The sequence below is a fragment of the Rhinolophus sinicus genome, linkage group LG09, assembly GCF_036562045.2.
Source record: "Rhinolophus sinicus isolate RSC01 linkage group LG09, ASM3656204v1, whole genome shotgun sequence".
NCBI lineage: Eukaryota > Metazoa > Chordata > Mammalia > Chiroptera > Rhinolophidae > Rhinolophus > Rhinolophus sinicus.
In genome coordinates this window covers 5866193-5891758 of record NC_133758.1, presented here as the reverse complement: position 1 = coordinate 5891758, position 25566 = coordinate 5866193, and the positions used below count along the sequence as shown (strand labels likewise).

Sequence of the window (25566 nt, the reverse complement as noted above, 5' to 3'; positions counted from 1 at the left end):
GTGTTGGGTAATGTGGAAAAATCTTGAAGATGGTGCGATCTGATGGAAATGCTAAAGGAATGGAGATAAAGGTGGTGAAAGTGAGTAGGCTGGTGAGAAAAAGGAGAAAGTAGGAATGAATGTGTGAGTGACTGTCAAAGTGGTGCCAAGCATGAGCGGTTATTTCAGTCAGGCTAACATCTCTTTCCCTTTGTCCAGCTACCTTTGTGCCCTGCCAAGGGGGGAGGGTGTGGGGCCCATCAGCAAGCCTGCATGCCAGCTTGGGTCTACATCAACCCAGACGAAAGTGCACCTTTTTCTACTTTGTCTGCCCAGAGGAGGCACCACTTGAAGTTTGTCTCTCTGGAGTGGGCTCTGCTTTGCAGCCCAAAGACCTAGTACGCAACAGTGGTAATCTAGTTTGAGAGTTCAGTCATTCGTGCACTGACTAATCCAACTGACTCTTAGCTCATTTCCTCTGCCTCAAATATCTCTTTTTTATTCTTCACTCAGCTATTTGACTTACACATCCTTGAATACTATTTTGCCATCTTTAGGCGAGAATTGATAGTGGTTTTCATTGGTCTTACATGAGATCCAGAATTTCAACAAATTATCGCTGAACTGAGCCTGCCCCTTCTATATTAACCCCTAACGCAGAATCTGCGTACCTGCCTAGTCATCCGATTGTGGTTACCCATACACAACTTTCTCCTCCACACGTGCATACTTTGCGTTACTCCCTGTACCCTGTTTTGTCTCTTTCCTCTGCTCCGAAGGTTAGCGAAGGACACGAGTAACTATACTTCTCATCAGTAGCGCAGAGAACTTTGTCCAAAACTAGCCTCCTTCAGAAACTTTCTCAGAGAGCCAATTTCATTTCTTTGGTCCTTTTTTTTTAAATAATCAATAAACACAGGTGACACAGCAGTCGTTTGAACATCCTTCCATTCATATGAAAAAACTTCCCAAATTCTTTAGGAAGAAGCCTAAATACTTTCCTCATGACTGATGAAATTCTGGAGGATATTAAGGGCCAAGAGTAGTTTCGGCCACCATCAGTATACACACATTTCCGCCCCCGTTTCTTGCCCCTGTAGTCTAGACAAGTTTCACATTCAGAAGAGTCAGTCTGGCACTATTTTGCACTATGCCTCAGGCTCTGAGAACAAAAGACAGGAGACAAGTATTTCTTTTCATTCAGCAAAGAAAGACAATAGTAAATTCAGGTGCAACTCATACTTCTGCCCCTTTTTCTCTCTGGTCAAAATATATCAACTCCTGGATATGTAACATATTGGTTGACACTGTGTTGTCCTTTGGGTGACCTCTGAGTACTTGGTACTTGTCTGAAGATGAGTGCAGGCAGCAAAACGTCAGGGGAGGAACCACCGCGTAAGTGTGTATAGACTGTGAGATCCTGAAAATCTCTTTTGGATCCTGTAAAAGACATTGATGGGCGCTAACAAAAGGATTCATAGCAGTTTATAAAATCTGTGCCACAATCACCTTTCCCTTGACAGTTGAAATAAATTAAATCTGCTTCACAATCTCATACCTGTCTCTCTACTTTAATCTCTACATTGATTTTTGACCAAACAGCCTTAAGACTTGAAATAATCAAATCACACCAGAGAAAACGCAACTGATCTATTTTTGCTTCCATCTGATTTTTTTATATCCAATCTTTATTTATAGTTCTTTTAAAAAGGAATTAAACCAAAATGCACAGTGAGCAGCTGCCATCTTCTGTCACTTCCAATGTTTTTACTGTAGTTCCAGTTGCTATTCATTCAACCTGTCAATTGAATGTCAAAAAGCCATTTTGTGGGTGTTCAAAACACATGGGCACTAACAACACTGACCATTTTGTTCAGTCACTTTCATTTTCAACCTGGTTTATAGCTTATGTATAAAGAAAATGAAGTTTTGTGCAAGAAACTTTGTCATGTGTAGACAAGAAAAGACATTTTCACTAAATAGTATGTGTTAAGTAACTATACCTCCTAAAAATCTATTACCTCCATTTCTCTCTTATGTAAGATGTTTGTAATCATTTCTTCAACAAAAAACAGACAAGATTTTATTTCACATGTGTTTGAAAATGGTTCTTTATGATATTTTTCTGAATAGAACTTTTCTGGCCTTGGTTTCTGAGAGGAGATCAGTGACTTTTTATTCTTTCTTTTTCCTGGACAGGTTTAAAAACCACTTCTGTAATGCAAGGTGATTTTTAGGTAAGAAATATTTTCTACATGTGTCTGAGGAATGGAGCCAACATTTAAAATGAAGAATCTCTGTTAATTTTTTCTCCCCCAAATAGTCCATCAATACTTTTGCATCAAGTTCTAAGAATGATATACAGAGGATGCCAAAAAAATGTACACACATTTTAAGAAAGGAAAGAACTGTATTAAAATTATGCTGATGGCAACCACTTTGAGCACCTCTTGTAATTGCAGAAGTCAAACGTGACTTGTATTCATGTTTTGTTAACGGTATATATTGAGTATGACAATTTTAATACAGTTTCTTCCTTTCTTAAAATGCATATACATTTGTTTCAGCACCCTCTCTCTGTCTCACCCCAGCTCCCACTGTCAGTAGGAAGAGCTGTGCATATGCATGAAAAATGGCCATTCTCGTCACACACACCACTGCTGTGGCCACTGAGGCAGTAAGGCCACTGTATACACAAAACCTTTTCTTCTTCCTTTCCAGAGCAGGAAGAAACATCAGTCTGCAGTATAAGCTGTCCATGACGAGACAGCCAAACCTCAGGAAGCCTTGGCTCTAAAATCTACACACCAGCCAAGGCACATGAACTGGCCGGAGGCATATGAGGGAGAAAGAAAGATGGCAGGAGAGGAGGGAAGGAGAGAGGGAGGAAGTAAGTTTTCTGTCACCAGTGAAAAGAAATTATCATCTCTGACGTGTCCCTCTGCCGTGTCCCTCTGCCGTGAGTAAACTTGCCCAGAGGCAGAACTGGGAGAGCCTGGTCCACTCAGTAGTGACTCAGGCCTCCATACAGACTGCTATACCTCTCAGGCCTCTCTGTATTTGCACTTCAGTAAGTGAAAATCGCTGACTCTCACATAGGTTTGGTGGGGCCTGAACTCACAGTTCAGGGCTTCATGAGGACACGAGAAACAATGACTAACATAGAATTAGTACTGGGCCTTGGAAGGAGCCTGCGCAGGGGAGCAGCCCCAAAGATCAGCTTCCGCAGCCTCAAGGCCAGGCTCTTTCTGCTGCCAGATCTGAAAACAGCTGAGGTCCTGAAAGCTGCCATCTGGCCAAGCAGCAGCCACATTATCAAACGTTCATTAAATTCCACTCACCTCAACACTGATTCAGCCCATATTGCTGTCTTGTTATTGCTGAGGATACACGAAGATCTTAAAACCTAGTCACCACCATCAAAAAGTTTCAATGTAATTGAAAAACTGGGAATTATACAGCTGAAACTTGTAGGCTGTTCATAGCATATATTTTTCAGACTCACTGATTTTTTTTTTTTTTTTTTTTAAATTTCAGGACTATGTGGCAGATCAAGAAAATGGGGGGAAAAATCCTATTATTGTTAAATCTGGGAGGGATGGATTAGCAAGATAAAGACATACTGAATACAAACATTCAAAAGCTGAATTCGATCATTAAAAAATATTTTGAACAATAGAGCCGTGAAAAAAGACAACACAAACCAACCCACCGTGGTTGGTTTTTTCCCTGTTTGACACTTGAAGACAGGTGTCACCTACTCACCATCAGTTACGGTCAGTCTTGTCACGAAGGTTTCCTTTTCTCCTGGGCCACCCCTGAACCGGCAGCGATAAAGCCCTGAGTCAGAGGCCGTGACGTGGGGCATGGTGATGAAAGTCCTATTCATCCCCTGGCTGCAGTTGCTCAGTATTTGTCTCTGGTGCTTTGAGGTGTGACTTCTTCCTTGGGACAAGTTACAGGTGATCAAGTGGTCGATCTGATGAGACTGGAGCTTTTCCCATGTAACCTCTTGCACTGGCCACTTCATGTGAAACTCACATGTGAGAGTGGTATTTTCTCCAGGTGAGGAGACCATGTGGCTATTTGATGAAACATTGATCTCAAAACTATCTGGAAAGAAGAAGCAACTGATTACATTTAGGTCCTCAAGTTTTTTCATACGAAGGTAGTAGACGCTACCTGGAAAATTCTATCACAGTGATTGGTGATGTTATTTAACATCATTTCATCAACTGAAACTGGTATCTTTACACCACAATTTTGTAAGAAAAAGGCTTTTGACAGAATCTGTTCACACATATTCTCTTCAGTGTTACTTGGTTAACCATATAACAAGGAACATCATCAAAAACCCTGGTGCTTTTCTTAGTAGAGATCATATCAAGGGGCTGAGTTTCACAAGACTGTTCCGTACAGACGCTGGGCCCGTGACTCCCACACTGACTCTCAGGCTCAAATATCTAGATTGGAACCATATCACCTAGGGTTTTCATGGTCTTAAAAGTGATACCAAATCGTTTTCACTGAATACACATAAACCCATTTTTCAGATGTACGTTGTCTTATGTATAACGTACGGACCCACATGTCCTGTGAATGCCTGAAAGCCCTCCAGTACTCTCCCACCTTCCTCCCACCACAGCTGGAATCCTCAGCACACAGCACTCACTGCATAATCATCAGAGATTATGCAGCTCTCATAGTTTGGGCTGAGGAGCTGAGCGGGTCCCTGTATTCCTCTCTGAGAATGTACAAACTAATTTTAACAGTCATATTAAAATGTACTATTTCCCCAAAAATAAGACCTAGCCGGACAATCAACTCTAATGCATCTTTTGGATCAAAAATTAATATGAGACACAGTATTATATTATTTATATTATATTATATTATATTACATTATATTATTTTATATTATAAAGACCCGGTCTTATAGCAAAATAAGACCGGGCCTTATATTAATTTTTGCTCCAAAAGATGCATTAGAGCTAATTGTCCAGCTAGGTCTTATTTTCGGGGAAACACGGTAATTTACCTTTAACTCTTATTCTATAAGAACATACATACATTCTTAGATAGTCATTCTTATCCTATAAGAATACATAGTAGATCTTTTCAGTCTATGATGGCTAATGGGATATGTGCTTGTAAATTCTGGTCTTCTAAATTTTGCTAAATTTTAATTTCTAATACAGTAAATATTGATAGTTATAACCCACATAAACAAAAACTCTTTGGAGTCCTCAATAATTATTAAATGACTAAAAAGAGAAAACAATTTTAAAATTCAGTAGAACCACAAAAAGCCAAAACAATCTTGAAAAAGAAGAACAAAGCTGGAGGCATCACACTTCCTGATTTTAAACTCTACTGCAAAGATGCAGTAATTAAAACAGTATGGTACTTGAAAAAGACAGAAATACAGAGCAATGGAAGAGAATAGAAAGCCCAGAAATAAATCCATGGTCAACTGATATATGGTCAACTGGTCTTCACCAAGAATGCCAAGAATACACAATGGGAAAAGGATAGTCTCCTCAACAAATGTGTTTGGAAAAACTGGACATATACATTGCAAAAGAATGAAATTGGACCCTTATGTTACACCACACACAAAAATCAATCCAAATAGATTCAGGATTTAACTGTAACACCTGAAGCTGTAAAACTCCCAGAAGAAAACATAGGAGAAAGTTTCATGACATTGGCCTTGGCGGTGATATCTTGAACACGACACCAAAAGCACAAATAACAAAGGAAACCATAAATAAGTGGGACTACATCAAATTAAAAAGCTTCCTGCACAGCAAAGGAAACAATCAACAGAAAAGGCAACCACAGCATGGCAGAAAATGTTTGCAAACCACATATCTGATAAAGGTTAATTTGTAAAATATATAAGGAATTCCTATAAACTCAATAGAAAAAAAAAAAATCCAAAACTACTTAATTTTAAAAATCGGCGAACAACTTGAATGGACATTTCTCTAAAGAAGATATACAAATGGCCAAAAGATATATGAAAAGATGCTCAATGTCACTAATCATCAGGGGAATGCAAATCAAAACCACAATTGAGATATCACCTCACACCTGTTAGGATGGCTATTATCAAAAACAAAAACAGACAAAAAAGGCAGTTGCTGGCGAGCAGGTGGAGAAATTGGAACCCTTCTGCACTGTAGGTAGGACTGTAAAACGGTACAGCTTCTACGGAAAACAGCATGACAGTTCCCCAAAAACTTTAAAAATACGACCCAGTAATCCCGTTTCTGGATATTCATCCAGAGAGTACTATTGCAGTACTATTTACAATCGCCAAAACGTGGAAGCAACCTAAGTGTTGGATGAATGGATGGATAAAGAAAATGTGGCATATATTACAATGGGATGTTACTCAACCTTAAAAAAAAGAAGGACATTCTGTAATATGAGACAACGTGGATGAACCTGGAGGACATTGATGTCAAGTGAAATAAGCCGGACACAAAAGGACGTATACTGCATCATTCCACTTACATGAGGAATCTAAAATAATCCATCTTATAGAAGCAAAGGATACAAGAGCGGTTGTCGAGGTTGGAGGGAAGGAAGAAATGGGGAGCTACTAGCCAACGAGTATAAAATCTCCGTTATACAAGACAAGTAAGTTCCAGAGACCTGCTGCACACCATAGCGCCTATATAGATCCCAATGTTGTTTGTGCACTTAAAAAGCTGTTAAGCGGTAAGAACTCATGTTAAGTGTTGTCTTTACAATGTGTCTTTTTTAAGAGTATAAAGGGATCCCAAGACCAAATAATTTAAGCACCTGATCTAGAGAATAAACTTCAGGAATTACTACAAGAGCCCAGCGTGGCAACGCGTCAGGCTGTTTGGTGGTCATTAACACGTTTTTAATATGACAGCTTTGCTGCTGTTGCTGAGGAGTTCTGACCACCGCTTAAGTCGACAGGGCAGTGATGGTGTCACAAAGCACAGGAACGCTAGACAAGAAATGCAGAAAAGCAAAGAGCATCTGTCCCGGCCTCTCTGTGTCACACATTTGCTCAGGGCTGGCCTGGGACCCACTTCCTTGACTTCCAATAACAGGGAAAGACAAGTAGGAAAGAGAGGACAGGAGACGAAAGAAAAAGAGGAGAAAAGAAACGACACTTGAAAACGAGAGAGAAATGAAGTCTAGCATACAGTACAATTTGCTACCTATATTCAAGAATATTGTGTGTAATACGAGTTTCATTTCCACCAAAAACGAGTGTTTCTTCAGCCCAAGTGTCAAAAAGCTGTTGGAAAGAGAAAACCACAACACTCCAGTTTTTCGGTCTGTAACCATTCAACCATTTACTGACACTAACACGTTACCCACATAACAAGCACACAGGAAACATTTCATGTCTAAGTAAGAAGCCAACACAAGAGCATAGCACAAACAGAAGAAGAAGGAGAGAATCCCCAAGAAATGGGAAAAAAACAAGAAAATAAAACCTTAAAGGAAACACACGAGAAATTAGAATAAAATTAAGAGAGGGAAAAGAAGGCGTGAGAAAAGAGAAAGAAATGAGGGAAAAATAGAAATAAAAGGCGAAACCAGATACTGATAGCACATGATGCTGGACAAATGCAAGAACGGAAAAGAAATGACAAAAAGAAAGAGAGTCCAATTTTGATATGAGCTGTGGCAAACCCGGGCAAGTAAGAGGCAGGCTTGCCCTTGCTGCAGTTTTGATGTTGGTCTTCAATGCCTGTTCTGTTTTCCTCGGTGGTTGCCGCTCTCCTCCAATCTCAGAACTTTCTTCACCTTCCTATCTAACCAAAACCTGCTTTCAGGAAGCAACCCCAAGTATTGTTGGCCTGAAGTAGGGTCCTCTCTTAGGAGTGTCTACATTAGAACAAAGGACCAATCCAGCAGGACAGCCTGGCCAGCGGGTCTCGGTGGGAGCAGGGTGCACGGAGGTTTTCACAGCATGGGTTCTACGTAAGGACCCAGACCCACCTGTCAACAGATACAGACTGAACCTGGAAGCAGCAGGCCCCCCTCCAGAGGCTGACGGTTGGAAGCATACAGTAGCCCCCATTCACCTCTCCTGATAAGCAGAATAGCTAGTTGGTGACTGATGAGATACAGATCCAAAAGAGGTCTGCAGAATCTGCCTTGCCTCTCATGTTGTGTGTTCTGCTCACCCAAACCTCCTGCTTGGCACCTGTAAAGCCACACACAATGACCATGAAAATGCACAAGGGGACCCTGGCATCCTGACATGCTTGGAACTGGAAAATGATTCTGCTGATACGAGGGATCAAAATGTTGCGGTTAACAGGAAAGAACAGGCTGGATTAGAAGTTAACCCTAAGAATAGAAACAAAAATAATAAAAACCAGTGAACTTTATGTTTCTACTTAGTTATGCATTAATTCTTAACATAAACATAGAATAGACTGTGGTGTGTGTGTTTTTAATTTTCTTTTAAAAACATAGTTTTTTTAGAGCAGTTTTAGGTTTCCAACAAAATTGAGAGAAAGGCACAGAGATTTCCCACATACCCTCTACACACCCACTCCACACACACACACACACATACACACACAGTTTCCCATGGTCAACATCACTCACCAAATGGGACATTTGTTACCAAGGATGAACCTGCACTGACATGTCACAGTCACCCCAAGTCTATAGTTTTCCTTAGGGTTCACTCTTGGTGTTGTACATTCTGTGGGTGGGGCCAAATGTATAATGCCCTCCTGGAAACCCACTGGCTTCTGTGACACTGCACTTTCCCGCTTGTCTTCTCTCCTTTCTGACTGTCTTGCATGGTCTCCTTCCGGAGTCCCTCTTTCTCTGCTATTCTTTTAAAATGCTGTTGTTCCCCAGGGTTCCATTGTTCATCCCCCTGCACTCACCATCCCTGGGTCATCCCCCGGACTCTTCAATTGTCAACCATCCCTGTGTGCAGATGACGTCCAAATCAATAGCTCCTGCTCAGTTAGATCTCTCCACAGGGTATTTAAAGCACAAGGCAAAAACTTGTTCTTATCATGTTTAAAATAGGCTAAAAAGTAAGTAGCCAGCATTGCCCTAAGCTACCTGCAGGAGCTCTACTACCCCAGCCAATTAGACCCGATAATAGTAGGGACCTTGTGGATTCCCGATGGCGCCTCGGCCACGGATGTGCTAAAAACTCTTAAATATAAAGTGTCTCATAGAAATGGAAAATAAGATGTTGTCTACCTGAGGACTGAGGAAATGTTCTAATGTGGCCTGAGATGAAACCTTAAAATAAGCAAGCAATTGCTAAGAGAGCGAATTTTAAAAGTTCTCATCACGAGAAAATTAAAAATTTTATAATTATGTATGGTGATAGATGTTGACTTTGACTGAGATGGTCACTTCACAATATATACAAATATTAAGTCATACACATCTGAAACTAATATAATGTTATATGTCAGTTATACTGTGATAGATACATAGATAGATGATAGATGATAGATAGATGATAGATAGATAGATAGATAGATAGATAGATAGATAGATAGATAGATAGATAGATAACAAAAAGGAAAGCAAACAAAAAAAAGTAGACACACCAATTTCCAATTATAAGCAGGCAACAAGGTTCGGAAAGTGGAGAAGTGGCGCTTCAGACACTCATAGGGTATGGAGTTTGGGAAGATGTACTGAGGGCAGAAGCAGCAGCACAGACCCAACAGGCTGAATTTCCTGAGTCTGGCTGTGGCTCTCATAGCTCTGCCTGTGGCAGACGAAACTGAAAAGGGCAGTCTTGGTGGACACTGAACTGAAGGGTCAAGCAGCTCCAAGCAAACGTGAAACAGGAGCAAACAGCAGCCTTGAGCCTGCACCACAGTAGGGCTCAGACTGGGCCATATGGACCACACACTTCTGACCATCCTCTAAACTCCCTGGCTGTGGACACTTCAAATGCAGAAGGCAATAAAAGTAGTAGATGGCGTTTCTCTAAGAAGCTGGAATGTTCCTTGATGATGTTTGGGGTGTTATTGGTTGAATGGTGTTCCCAAAGCTGATACATGGAAGCCCTAACGCCCAGCACGTCAGAATGTGACCGAATATGGAAACAGTCATTGCAGATGGAATCAGTTAGGAGGAGGTCACCCTGGAGGAGGGTAGGCCCTGCTCCAACGTGACCGGTGTCCTTATAGAAAGGGGACATCGCGACACAGACATGCATACGGGGAGAAGGCCATGTGAAAATGAAGGCAGAAATCACGGTCAAGTATCCACAAGCCAAGGAACTCCAAAGACTGCCAGAAACCACGAGAAGCCGAGGAGAGGTCTGGAACCGCTCCTCCCTCACCGTCTCAGGAGGAACCGACTCTGCCTACACCTTGATCTCAGACTTCCAGCCGCCAGACTGTGAGACGACCAATTTCCAATGTGTAAGCCTCCCCGTCGGTGGCAGCCTCAGCAAACTCCCACGGGCGGTGAGGACTTCACCGGGCCGACATTTCAGGGACAATCTGGATCTCTCCAGAACTGCTCAGAAGCAGCAAGCCTGCCAGGTTAGGGGAATCAGTGCTCTTCTCCACGCCCCTCCCCACACGTTTCCATTCTCTGCCCTTCGTTTAAAGTGCAGATAAAAGGTAAAGGAACCAAACAAGATAAAAGTAAGCTAAAAGATTGCTTGACTGAAACGCACAGATAAAGCGGGTAGAACAAGAGCTGCTGTGAGAGATAAAACCACCACCTGGCAAAGCCTGCAGAAACACAGGCCAAGCAAAGCCATTCGTTTAAATGAAAGAAGTGACTCGGGTAAGGTGAGCGCGTCCTGGACAGCAAAGCAGGGCTGGGCCCAGAAAACACCCACTCAAAGAAGGTTTGCAGCTCGTCCAACATGTGATGTCCCCCCTCCCCCATCCCCAACATGAGCACCAAAGAGCAAAAGACTTGCGACCCAGGCCTGAGCCCATCTGTGATTCAAAGCAACTGCTGGGTCCTGGATCCTGGCTGGAGACCCCAGGCTGCCCCCCACAGAGTCAGGGAGCTCCCCAAAGCTTGAGAGGGTCTGTCTGAAGGGTCCCCACAGGTCCTTACACTGTAACTTATGCTCACAGCCTTGAATTGTTAAAAGATAAGTTTCACTCTCTCTGGCACGGTACGATGAGAGAATGGCTTTTTGTTTCAGTCGGTACCATAGGTTTGCTGAAGCACATGAAAGCCTTCACTTTTGAGCAACTCTGCTGTTTCTCTCCATCAGGAAAAAAAAAAAAATGACTCGTGGGATGTAAGAATTTTAAATAGCAGTTCAGAGGGTCTGGAACCAGGAGGTCACAGGGCAGCCCAGGACTTCCGGCTTCTTTTCTACTGAAATGTGGGCAGTTGGCCCCCCTCAGATCTGGAAATGTATCGTAGATTTTCTGCATGACGGAGTTTTACAGAAAAAGAGTGAGGAGGTTAACACCACCCTTAATCAGCCCCTGCTAGAGAATAGACCATTAGTGCTACTAAGCACTTTGACTCCTATACACTAAACACTTTCAACATATTTTCAAAGCTAAATAATCTACCGTGAATTTGTCCTTACTATGTGCTGGCACTAAGTGCATTACATGTACTGACACATTGAGTTCTCTCGAAGACCCAGAGAGAAGTCACCCAGCTGCTGGACGGCAGAGAAGGGTGGCCCACCAGGTAGGAGGCTCATGGAGCTGCCCTTCAGGCAGGGCTGCCATCCTCTCCCAGTTAAGGGACCACAGGTGACACTCAGAGGGCTCCTTTCCACCCTGGAACTGGGCTGCATTTCACAGAGGAAAAACAGGCTCCCAGGAAGCCCCTGTTCCTAAACATCTTATTTTATGATGCCTTAAATCCTATAATTAGAAATCAATTGTTTTATTGTCCTTGTTAAAATGCACGGAACAACCTCAGCTGCTGGCAGGCACCGACACATCAGTGTGAAATCATCCATTCGATTGCTTTCCAAGTAGAAGGAAAGGAAGCAGATTCCCACCGACAGAAGGGAGGTAGCAAGGAAGGGACAGGCGAGCCGGGAGCCAGCTTTGTCCCAGGCCACCGTGTTCACGGGTCACAGGCTGCCATGCTCCCAGGAGCACAGGCTCCAGAAGAACAGCGAGCGCCTGCCAGTGTGGGGCGGGGTGGGGGACTGTCCTGGGCGCTGGGACCTGCTTTGCCTGGGAATCTACACACGAGAGGGAGGGACCCTTACCCAGTGACAGATGCTGGCCCAATCAGGACAACCTCAGCACCTCTGCCACGTGAGCTACAGGTAACCTCCATGGCTCCTTCCCCCGGACTCCTTCCTGGCCTATCCTGCGACTTTCCTAATGGACTTTAGGGGGACATCCCGGAACGTTCCCGAGAAAGTCCCTAATATGTCTCTTTCCCATTTATCCTCCTATCTGGGACTGCTTCTAGGGACAGCAACCTAAGGCAGACACGTTCTGGGACTCTCCCAAATTTTACTTGGAAGCTAGAATCTGAACTTACACCAACACGCAGGGAGGAGGCTTCCAACCTAGGGAACACGGCTTGAGCCGGTTGAAAACCCTTTCACTCTGTTGCATTCTCTTCCTTGCAAGGCCCCGCTCTCTTACCCGCCTCGCAGGACTCACTGCTGCCCACAGCAGCCCCTCGTCCATCCACTGAGCCCTCCCCCCCTTTCCTACTGCTGCATAATTGTGTGTAACAATTTACTACCCTTGTGAAAGATAAACTGCTGGGGTTTCTATTTCCGTGGCTAGGCCTTGCTTTTCTCAGTTATATTGAGCTCCCTGGAGGCAGAAATAATACTTTTTAAAATATTTGTATGTTGCTTGTTACTCCACCGTGTTCCCAAAGTTTTCAAGGAAATTGTACCATGAATTACACTTATTTCAATCTCTGGAAATACCTTACATAATATCTCCCACGTATTTGATGATCGTTAAATACCTGCTAATTCATTTATCTCCCCTGTAGGAGTGAAGCATGACATCAGAGAAACCTGCATAACAGAATGACTTGTAAACCAACCAGAATGAAAATACAAGACTGAGTTACCAGAGCTTCCCCTATGTTCTTCTACTGGACCACGAGAAGCGTTGCCTAAATGATCTTCCCCCCCCAATCCACACTGCATCCAAAACTGTTTAGCTCAAATGCAAATCTGATCATGCTTTCCACAGGACAAATTACACACTCTTTAGTAAAATCCTTTATGATTTTCACCCCTGCCTTTGTCTCCATTCGCATCTCCTGGTAGAGTCTACCATATACTCTAGTTTCCCCAAGAATAGTATTCGCCTTCATGACCTTGCATCGGCCAGCTCTTCTTCTAGAACACCTAATATACTCCTTCCACCCCATTCCAGGAAAACCACTATTTATCCTGTAAGACCCAACTGGGACGCCACCTACTTGGAAGACATATTTTCTTACTTGTACAAGATGAGCTAGCCACTCCCTCCTCTGTTTACTTCTCTACCTTGTATGTATTGTTTTGTCTTTGTTGTCATTTCTCACTGCCCTACGAAACTATCGACACCTTACAGATGGCCTGTCTTCAATATTTAGCACAATACCTCACACCTTAAGAGGCTCAAAAAATATTGGGCAATAAATACATCCATGAGGTCATCTCTGAAGATGACAATGTTAGAAATTCTAGATTGAAAACTCCTCCCCACTGAGGGCTGTACCTGTCACCCTGATTTGCTGAGCATTTCGCCTACATTTCCTGGTCCCTATCCAGAAGGATGATGATCTTATCTGCAGGACTAAGCTCATAAGAATAATAGCCATACTTTCTAGAGCAGTCTTGTCTGCTTCCACTACTCTATGCATACACTATCTCATTTTAGTTTTTAAAATAATCCAGTCAGGGGTTTATCCTTAGCATCATTTTATGGATGATGAAACTAAGGCCAGAGCTGTCAGGAGAAGAGCCAGGATTTGAACTTAATCCCACATAGCAAATGCGATACGTTTCTACATCACCTCAGCTGTAGATGGGAGAACACAGCACAGTAAGAAGCTAGCAGATGCTGAGCATCTAGGAAACCAATCCCAACAGTGGAATATACTGGTTTCTTACAACTATAATAAGGTCCTCACAGACCTACGTGACAATCGGCTTATCGAGAGTAAAAGCAATAGAAAGGATCACATCTGATGGGCACAGTACCCAAGCACCAGCCGGGGGTGTGTGTTGCCTCTGGAAAAGTGCCCATGGCTGACCCTGTGTCCACCAGCAACGTACGGCCTGGATCTGTTATGTCCTCCCCGTGACAGTTTCAAAAGCAGTAGAGAACGAGAGATAGGCCGCTGGACAAGATCCAGCATATCGTAGAAAGAAAAAGGAACATGGGAACATTTTAGAAAGTAGATTGGCAGAGCTTTGAAAATGAAGTAAGTCCTTAATTAAGGCAACAAATAAGCTTAAAGGATTTATTATCACACATCACAAATCGAATTATTTTGCCATTTAAGTTTCTGATTTCTCAAAGTGGAAAAAGGACTGGCTTGGCCACAACCAGAAAATAAAACAAACGTTTATTCTGTAAATATGTACTTTTATCGAAGTGGAAGACGGCCTAAAGCAACTGCAGAATTTCATTCATCTAGTGTATGCATTCACGTGTGAGTGTTGTTTTTTAAGTTACTCATCCTAGGGCCAAATTGGTAAACCATGCATCGTGCCAACCTCTGTCATTTATCACTAAATTCTGAGTGTGGGGTGGGCACCCACAGCAGTGCAGAGGAGGCAGTGCTGGGCCGTAAGCAGCGTGATCTCATAGGTAGGAAGAGCCGCTGTGAAGAGAAGAAGCATCGCCTACAGCTCAGATGCCCTAGTCACACGCTCAGCCTGCGTGCCACCGACCAAGGGACGGCCCAAGCGGACCCGGAGGAACCTCAGACAGGCTAAGAGAACCAACCGGAGCGGGAGACGCGACCTCACAGGAAGGGACGGGGAGGAGAGCAGATGCTTCATAGCAAAGTATAGGAGGAGGAAATTAGCATCCCGTGCCTTCTCTATAATTCCTGTTGCTCTTTATGAAGTTTCCGGAAACAAAGTGAGTTGGGGGAAATACATCACTTCAGTTAGAGACATTTCCAAAATTTGGAAAGCTGTCTCATTGTGATCATATTTTCTCAGCATTATTTCAGAGCAATGCTCCAAAGTGTCTATTATTTTTTTTAAGTGTCTATTATTTATTATAGTGTCAAAGAGTTTGGCTTGTAAATATTAAGTCAGGCAGGAAAAGGCTTCTGGTTCGGAAACTCAATCTTTCTACAACAATATCCAACAGGACACATGCAAAACGGCTCCGTGGCTCTTGGTGTGTTAGAGGAGCACTTGCTAAGAAGCCTTGAGAATTCCCTCGCCAATCTTAGGACCCGGATGAGATTTTCTTTGATTGCTTCCAGCCAACGACCTCATACCGTATTAGCGCCACTGGCAATGAAAGGATAAATAAGAGGAGCTTAGTTCAAAGTCTTTATCACTACAAGAAATGAAACTCACAATAAACACCCTATATCAATACATTCATCTTTTCCATGGACCCCGGACAAAGTATTTCTTTTCTAATTTTGACTTGAACCTGTGGTTCGCACTTCCTTGCAAGGACTCTTTCAGTCTCTAAGTTTCCACTGGGGAGCCGCAGGGTTCTGTGTAGGTGCCAGGTCCTGTATATGTTGCTCTTTTAGAAAAGTATTTCTATCAAAAGGAATTGGGAAAAGAAGGAAGAGACAGACAGACCAGGCTTTTGGCTCTTCTTCTAATTCACAACGACAACCGAAACCATTTCAGCTGCATTCAGCTGTCACTCTATTACTCTCAATAAAATAGAGATGTTCGTGCCCAATGTAACTTAGACACAAATAACCATCAATTGAGGGCCTACTATATTTAAGATGATGTTTCGAGTTCTGGGCCAAAACCTAACAACCTTCAAAGGAATTGCAATTAATAATGTAAGAGATCCTGACTCATCTGAAAGTAATTGGTACAAGAAAAAGTCCACAAAATATTTCCGAGCTTTTTTAGCATTCCCTGACTTTTTTCAGGAATTATATTCCTGTTTGGTTTACATCAGGGGAAGGGTTCCCTTCGAAGTATTAGAACTGTACCCGTTGTTGACAACAGCAGCACTGATGACCACGCCACTCAAGGCAATTGAGTCTTCAGTGGTGTGTGTGGTCGTGGTGACTGGTGACTAAATAAAGGTGGACCCATGTACCCACTTCATTTTACCTTCTCGCATTATAGTGCCTGAACATTTATATGTTAAAATACAGATGATATTATTATAAATTGCTTTCTTACTTCTCCTTTATATTACACTTAGAGCATTACATGTCTTCTTTTGAAATTATATGTGTAGATAGTTTTCATTATCTATGAATATGATTTCAACATAAAGGGATTGATAAAGTATTTATTATGAAAGAGAATGTTGGATTTGCTAGTTTTCAAACTTACTGCTACTTACTGTATTAGTAGTATAAGTGGAAATATTCAGGCACATATAGGCATCTAGTAAATGACTGCAGAGCTTGTATCATGTATTTTTAATCTAAATAATGAATCCAATGTTAATTTCACGAACCAAAGATGCTGAGTGCTTTTTATTGTGCTATGGCTCTCCATTTGCTAGAATTCACCTAAAAGCCACATTACACTTGTAAACACATTAAACTTGGAAACAAAGATGAAACAGGAAAAAGGAACAGAACTCTTTTTCAGAGTACAGTTAGTTAAACACACTGTCTGAAGCGAGGTCAGAGGAGCGTAGATTAAAAATGGCTTATGAATTCGTATGTCCCATTGCTGCATGCCATTTTTAAATACAGAAACTAATTAAATGGTTACTTGTGAAATATTTAAACTCCACATTTGACATCTCCCTGGCTTTCCTATCTTGGTGTAAACTCTCTAAACTAGGGATGACTTCTAGTTCCCCGGCAGGGCACACACTTCCCTCCAAACTCTGCAATTTAATTTCCACCTCCATAATTTTAAATATTTTAAAGTCATCATTTTACACTCTCCATTTTCCTCTAAAATTGCCTTCAGTAATGGCTTCCTAACTCCATTATCTTGGAGTTACATTTATCACATTTATGGGTTTGCCTTTTAAAAGCAAAACAAAACAAAAGGCCATAAAACCGGGGGATTTGGGGCTAATCACAGGATGTGTCAGAGCCAGTGGTGGCAGTTACTAAGATACCCTAATGGGCTTCAATCAAGGTGAGGTTTAACACTGTTATACCATTTCCTTGCGGAGGTCCATTGTGTAGAGTAACAGTCAGGAGAAGAAAGCATCTTTTTTTGCCTGTCAATAGATTCAATTGTATTCAACAGCAAAAGTAATTTACTCACAGGCTTAAAGGAGGCATCTAAATGGTGTATGTAAATAAATCACTAGTGATTTCAGGAACCAGGGACAGCCACCAAGATGGTTTGTGAGTTATCAGTGATGTACCACAAATAAAACCTAAAACCTCACTGCATACTCCAGGGAAAGATGAATTTGGGCACAGTTACTTTTAAACCATATAAAACAAATAAAACAAAACCAATTTTAGATAGTAGAATTTAAGAATACTCTAGCCTTAGGGAATAACTTAGTATGAGATTGACCCATTCCCACTTTCCTTCTCCCAAATATTATTTCAACTCTGAAAATGAAATATATCTTCTTTAAAAATTAAAAATAAAAGGTAAAAAAAAAAAAAGGTTTTCAGACAAATCTGTACGAAATGTTTTCCAGAAAGCTCTGATGTATCAAAGCTCAAAACATGTATCACCTCAACCAGAAACAGTGACATGTTTGATTCACAGAGTAATGTATTTGACCAGTAAAAAATACTTGTATACTAAAAGTATGTTTTCTGGATTTTCAGACAAGAGTCAAACCACAAAATAATATTTTCTAATGAATCATTCCTAGTGAACTAGTTTCATCTTGTGTAATGAATAAATGCTTCATCAACGGAAGTACAATCTACTAAAGGCATGAACCTTTTATATCTTTCAGATATAAAAGAACACCAGAGAAGATTTTTATACTCAGTATGTGAATGCAATGAGCATTCATTATATTCCCATTAATTTTCCTTCAAGGGATGTTGAAGTAACAACATAACTTTCCACATGTAAATTCTGAACCTTTGTGACATGGTATCCTTCCGGTTATCTCTATCTTGGTAAGTGCATCTCCACAGGTTTGTTTCCATGATGAGAAGGCAGCCTTCCCTTCTTCACTGCCCACCCCTCTCTTCTAACTCACCTGCAAGTTCCGTCACTCTTCCTCCCTAAGAGACTCAAATCGGCCTACTTCTCTGCATCCTGCTCTTCCGGGTTTTTATTACCTACCACCTCTCCCCTGGGTTGTAGCAGCAGCCTGGTAATTATTCTCCCCACTCATGTCCACGCCACTTCCATCCATCCTGTCATATAGCCAGAGCAATCTTTATAAAACACAAATCTGGCCCTGTAAGTCCCTAGCCTAAAATTCTTGAAGGCATCCTCACAGTCTTGACAATAAAGTTCAAACTTCATAGCGTATATGATAGGGTCTCACAGAGTTGGTCCTGGTTTTGCCGAACTTCAACTTCAGTCCACCATTCACCTTGTCCTGGAGCTGACTCTCAGGTCCTCCACCGCATAGCACACACGTGGTCTTGCCTCTGAGCCCCAGCTTACCCTCTCCTAGCTGCCTACTCCCTCTGGCTTCTTCGTTAAGCTTGGCCAGGTGTGGCTTCTTCTGTTAAGCTTTTCCATAACATTTCTGCTCTTCAGACTAGATGAAGCCCCCTCCTCCACTTTAGTCCTATATCTCACCCTGGACTTCCCTCTTCATTCATAGTGCCACTCCTAAATTATGCCTCACATATAGTTCTCAATATTTTTCCAATAAAACAAATTTTACGTGTTTTTCTACTCAATTTCGTCTTGTTAGTTTGAGCTTACTTTCCCAAATTGTTGCTTTCATCTCTCTTTCATCATCCAGAAAGTCAAGTATGCTCTGAGTTATGTGTATAAACATATTTTTAATTCCTCATACAACTTTTTGGGACAAAAATGTCCCTGAAAAGGATGAAAGACTGTGGCCACAGTCTAACAATAATCCACTGCTCACTATGTTTGAGACAGCAGGGGGCAGTTCGGCTAAGGAAAAGTGTGAGTGGTTTGAGTTACTCTGAAAGGAGAAGAAAACTCTATAATTTCCAGAGTCCCTATCCAAACCCTGAAGCTGAGTCACACCCCTCTAACCCTGACTGTCCAGGGCCTATCACACCAGTGTATGCTGACCAGACCCAACCAATCTCGGAGCAGGGCACACTTGGGGCAGCCCCGTATGTTACTTCGTTTTTATAGTTTTCAACACTGAGGTGACTTCATCTCAATTAAGCAAATCAACCCTTCACAACCTACTGTCAAAAGATTTTTGAGACATATTTATGAGCTATAAACATGAGTGAGACCTACCGGTATCTCCACCCTGAGGAGCTTACAAAAGAAGGATCACTTGCTTCAATCACTACTTAAAAATATTCAGTAAGGACCTAATCTATGAGAGGGACTAAAGAAGATACTAGGGGTACAGTGAAAAATAAGACAGGCGTGACCCCTAATCTCACAGGGCTTATAAACCAGTAAGAAAGCCACATAATTCAACAGGTCGTAACAATATCCAGTTAAGACTTTGCTTCAATGCCTGGATACAGCGGTGATGTGAGCCAGGAGAGGGGAAGCAGTGGGACAGGGGCTGTATCCAGGCATTGAAGCAAAGTCTTGACTGGACTTGGAGCAAAGCCAGAGGTAGACAACCATGAGTACCCTGAGGGACACCCCGAGGCAAACGGGGAACTCACTGGAACTACAAGTGGAAAGGAGAGGGCTTGGAATGTTAGCCCATATGTGCATGCTTAGTTTTGTGGATTGAATGTTTGGGGCAGGATAGTGACACTTGAGTAAGAGCGAGCTGGTGGCTGTACTCTGTGTGGACGTAGGAAGCACCCAAAGCTGGAAATTGGAAGATGAAGGAGCATTTGAGAATGTATGTTGCTGCTGGAGAATCTGGCAACCAAAACAAGAGAAAGCAGCAAAAGGGAGAGAAATGTCAAACACAGACAAAGGCTGAAACTTTAAACAGTAAAGGTTTTGGCAGTGGAGGCTTCACGTTCATATTCGATGAGTACTGGATGTTATTGCGGCTCATTTGCCGCTTCATGTCTGAAGGATAATCAAAAACTGGCTGCGGCCTCTTTTTCCACCATGCTCATGGTACGGAAGAATCCAGGAGAAGCTCGAGCAACACAAACATTCCAGAAAGGAGAAAAACTGACTTTTTATATGACTAAAAAGAATATGTAAAATATTGCGAAAGAAGCTTTGAACCAGGGAATTTTATCACATAAGACAGAACATTTCATTTTCACCACAATATTTAAAGGACCGTCTGGAAGGCAGATAAAAACCTTTCAGACAACGTCTCATAGCAAAAGAAAGCTAACAACTCTACTTTTTGCAAGAACTGAAGACAAGAAGATTATCTCAGTTTTAGGAACAAATATACGCAGAAGAGACTGGGCGTATTATCTCTGTGTGAAGTAAACGGCGCTCAGCAAAGGGTATTTCCATCTTACTTTGCTGAGCAACGCAGGGCAAGATTGTCAGTCCTAACAGAATTGTTTATCACAACTGATGCACAAGAGCTCGTAACAAGATACGTGGTTTGCTGAACAGCACCCAACACTGCAGAAGGCTTTAAAACATTCATTTCTTCCCAAAAGGAGTCAATTAGTTCCCTTAAGGAATGTGAGCTTTCCCCTAACATTCATCTACTTTGTTTTCACTCTTTCCACACAAGCTGAAACCCAACACCGGAAGTGGGAAACACTGAAGATGACCTGAAGAGTTTGCCTACCTTAGGAAGGTATTTACAAAGGAACTTACTTCTTTCTCCATTGGTCTGACAAAGGTGGCCCAGTTGTGTCTTTTGTCTTCATTTTAATGAAGCTCCATTTCATGTGTTTTAAAACACAGGAATTTTCCGTAGAAAACTCACCCCCTGGAACCTTCAACTGTCCATTCAGACACAGATAAAAGAATGCCCCGTGAAGTTTCTAACATATAATCACTTACTGTCCCTTACTGTCACTTACTAATGCATCCCTTTCTTCATTTTTATATTATTTAAAAAATCTTGACTCTTTTCCTTTTTGCTTTCATGAAAGGTATGTCCTCTGTGTTTCTCTCTACTCATGATTCTTCAAAAGAAAGCAATGTTGGTGCATTCCTCTTTATGTGGTTACTTTGGCCAATTAATAATAATAGTTAATATATCCTAGACACTTACAGTTTGACATGAGATGTGGCCAACACTTTCCAGGGACTTCTTCTCCCTATATTTGTGGCACTATCATTATTATTATTGGGTTATTATTATTATTTGCATTTTAAAGATATGGTGACAAAGCCGTGGCTAGTGAAGGCAGAGTCAGTCAGTATTTGAACCCAGACATTTCATTCAGCTCCTTAGTAGAACTAAAGTCTCATTATACTGGAGTTGTAGGTGTATAGCTCACCTGTCAGCATGACTCCTATGGTGACAACTACAGACCACTGCTTCTGGAGCCCTTTGAAGACCAATGTAATCTCACTTGTGCTGTGGATCTGTGCTCTTCCCATCTATAGACAACCAGCCACTGCTGTCCTAAAATGCATTTGTTTTCCATGCTGAGGCCATAGATATTTATACCCATCTTTACTCTGAGAGAGCCGTCCTTCCCAAGTGTAAATCTGACCATGGCCCTCTCTACTCACAAACCTGCAGCTCAGTGTGCAGTGCCTCATGCACGCGCGAGCTGCTACAACACCTCTCATCACCTCTTCACCACGTCCATCCATGGCCTGAAATCTCAGTCCTCACTGGCCACTCAAGGCCCTTGTGTGTTCACCACACTCCTCCACTCCTCCATGGCTTTGTGCTGTTCTGTCTGTGGGGACCCCTAAAACTTACATTCACCCTGAAAACCTCCTCAAATGTGAACTTTGGTGAAGCGTTCTCTGACTTCGCTGCAAAGGTACAGTTTTCATGTGCTCAGTTCTGTACTCAGGACATCCGATGACGTCAGCACATCCTACAGTGCTGCTAGGTAGTGGGCGTCTCCAGGGCAGGGGTGGCTTCTTAATCATCGAAGGGGGCACCGATCTTCTTACCTTCCCAACCCCCTGTCCAAGCTGAGCCATGTGTTCATGTAAATATAACATGTGCCCAGTGGGAAGACTCATGAGCGCCCTCGCTTTACCTTCTGTAAATATGACCTCACGTGACTTATCTGCTCATTAGTAAATTTACTTAACTAAATCAAAGTTAAGGACTCAAACATTCTATGGCCTACCAACTCCAAATTTTATCCAACGCTGTTTGGTATAATTTACCTCCATGATATTCTTTATTCTTATGACCCCAGAGACTTCTTTGCTCCAGGTTTTTTGTTTCATTTTGGGTTGGGTGGGGTATGCGTGTGTGGAAGTTAAAAACAAGGTCCCATTTCTGTCTTTGGATAATTACACTAAAGGGAGTATGAAGAATCCTCACTGTTTTTCTTACCCCTTTACGCCCAGTTACATCAAACAGAAGAAATTCCTCATGATAAACGACCAGTTATCAGCTACTAAGTGGAGCACTAGCATACATACACAGCTGGAACAGTAAACATTCAGAAGGTTTTCATGACAGCATTGAACGTGTGGCAAATATATTGCAAAATTTGTAATTTGTGCTAATAAGAAGGACAAATACTCTTTTTCAAATATTAATAATATGGGCCTACTAAGGAATGAGAAACAATTTCATTGTCAAGAAGAAAGGCCTCGAGTCTTTGCTGAGTGTCTATAAATGTTTTACATTAAACACAAGTGAGGGTAACAAAAGCAATTCCCGTTGCAGAGCCCAAGGCCTGATTTAGAAAATCTGCACTTCACTAGCAGCTCAGATTCATCCCGTCACTACCCCGTAAAGTCAGGAAACTGAGACCCAGGTCGCTGGGGACACACAGTGCTGAGAACAAATGCCTGGGGCCATCCACAGTCCAGCCAATTCTACCCAAAACAGTTAAAGTGTTTGGAGGATGCCAGCGAGAGGCGTTGAGAGCAATTCTGAAGGGGACGTATGGTAATAGGACAGCGACGTGCAGCATAGAGTTGGAGAGGAGGGTCGGGCTGCAGGAAGTTGGAAGATCGATGGCAGCTCGATACAGGAGGGCTACAGTTTTGACTGACTGGAACCCCGCCGGCACATGATTTTTCAAGTATCTTAGCAGCAATTGCTAGAAAGTTCTCCATTATCCCTCCTTAAGCCCTCAGCTTGGGCTTCTTTTTTTTTTTTTTTTAATTTGCTGTTCCCTATTGAAGTCTTTGGGACCTGACCAATAGAAATTTATAACTTTATCTCCACAAATCCTGGAGGCCTGAAAAAATTAAGTAGATTAATGGGAAACTTGCAAAAAAGTGACAAGCTTGATATAAGTGACACATATGATTCAGGGTGGAAAGAGGTTAATCAACAAAAATCAATGGAGTATTGTGCACTCAGACTGGAAAAAAAAGACGTTTCTAGAAGATAGATACAGCAATGTTTATAAAGGACAGCGTACACCGAAATCATGTATAAATGGACAACAGCTACAGAAACTTCAAATTTTTACAAGGTGGTTACTAGCTCCTGTTAGTTTATAGATCTTCTAGCCAACACTATAAAACTAAGAGAAAAATATTATGCAAAATGGAGCAGACTGAAAAATTAAACTGGTGGATTCCTTAAATTTATCTACATTTGAGCTTGAATTCCCCCTCTGAAAAAGCTATAGACCTACTACATTTGGACTGCACATATAACTGGTCCCTGAATCCACAAGAAATAAAAATGCATTGCAATTTATAGCACATTGTGGAATGGAATAGATACATACATTATACGCATACACTTTGAAGCATCTGTCATGATCAAAATGACTAAAGGCAATTCTAACTAGAATAGCAAAATAAATGGGAAAAAAAGCATTGGAAATTTTGCATAAAATGGAAATGATAATAAAATGCACATATTCTAGTTAAAAAAAATAAAACATATAGTTGAAAAGATAAAAATCTCAAGAGAAACACGAAGACTACTGAAAAACACCTTTTTGAAAGTCCAGAAAAAAATATATGCTGCAGATCTAAAGGGCTAGTTGTATGAAATAAAACCCCTTATGGCTAAACTTGCAAAGTCAAAGAGCCAGACAGGATGAAGGGATCGCCAAAAAACAAAGACCACTCACCTGGGACAGTGATGAAGCAATACAGGTAAGGAATTAGACCAAAAGAGTATTTGAAAAACACCTTGCAAAAGACTCGAAAATAAATGCCGAAAAGTTTTCAAATACATCAAAGAGAAAAGGTGAGTGAGAGAAACTTACAGCATTTACAAATAGCATACACAACACACGTTCTTCAGAGAATAAAGAGAAAATGACAAGGACACCTCAGGAATTATTTGGTTCAATTTTTATGGAGCAAACTATTAGGGAATTCCCAAATTTTTCCGTTGGAACAGATAGGTAACATGTGACTTTAAAAAAGATGATGAGCCCTTGAGCAGGGAGGGGACAAAAATGACCTCACCAGGAATAGGGAACCTCTACCCAGGTCGCTCTGGAGGAGCCAGACGTGAGCTTGTCTGACAAAAGGTATGGCTGGTATTTACAAATTGCCGCCATGCTTTGGAACAAGGAACTTTCCAATGGGCACCATCCGAAAGGGGGACTCTAGGTAGGTCAAGAAATTAACGCCACTGAGGTTTGCTCTTGTCCTCAAAACTGGGAGAATGTTCTGGAACAAGACCTTAGTACACAAGCAGATATAAATTAGCATGCGGACTGCAGCGTGATCTCTGCACAGGGAAAGAGTACTAACTCACCTTCTAGAATTTCCTGAGTAGATAAATCATGTGGGACAGGTGAATCAAGGGACACAACTTGTTTAGATTTTCAACATTTTTTTCTCTACGTTCCATCCACAGATACCCCAAAGCCGTATTCCTCTCTGCAAACCAACACCTTCCCATTCTCCCCACTGTGCAGAAACGGTGCCATTTTTAATTTTTTTTCCCCTTACGCTCTCATGTAATGAGTTGCTGGGTCCTGTCAATCCTACTTTCTAAATCTTTCTCAGACACATGCCCACTCTGCTGTTTTAGTCCGTTACCACTCTCTCCCACCTGCATTAGTAAAACAGCTTCCCGTCCTGCCTTCGTCCCCCAGGCTTCCTCCATACAAACTACTCTCCATGACAAATCTCTCTCTCTACGCTAGGCCCTTCCGTAGATTGTCAGGTCCTGGCACATAGAACCACTTGGTATTCGGCCCCTATTTGCCTCTCCACTTGTACTTGTCCCCAAGCCCACCTCATAGTTTACGTTTGGGGATAATGGGCTCATTTTCCAGCCTCAAATCCCTCACACTCTTTATTCTCTGGACCTTTGCACATGCTCTTTCTATTGCTAAGACACACCTGCTCCCTCTTTGGTCAACTCTTCCTCCTCCTTTAGATGT

The 25566-nt window shown here is 42.0% G+C and overlaps 1 protein-coding gene across 2 annotated transcripts in view; it reads right to left on the bottom strand.

Moving 5' to 3' along the window:
• CD226 (CD226 molecule) overlaps positions 1-25566 on the bottom strand; it is a 64613-nt gene that overhangs the window by 22932 nt on the left and 16115 nt on the right. For both annotated transcript variants that reach the window (XM_074339861.1, XM_074339860.1), the window contains exon 4: positions 3745-4092. In XM_074339861.1, the coding sequence (XP_074195962.1) occupies positions 3745-4092 (348 nt within the window). The remainder of the gene's footprint in view (positions 1-3744; positions 4093-25566) is intronic.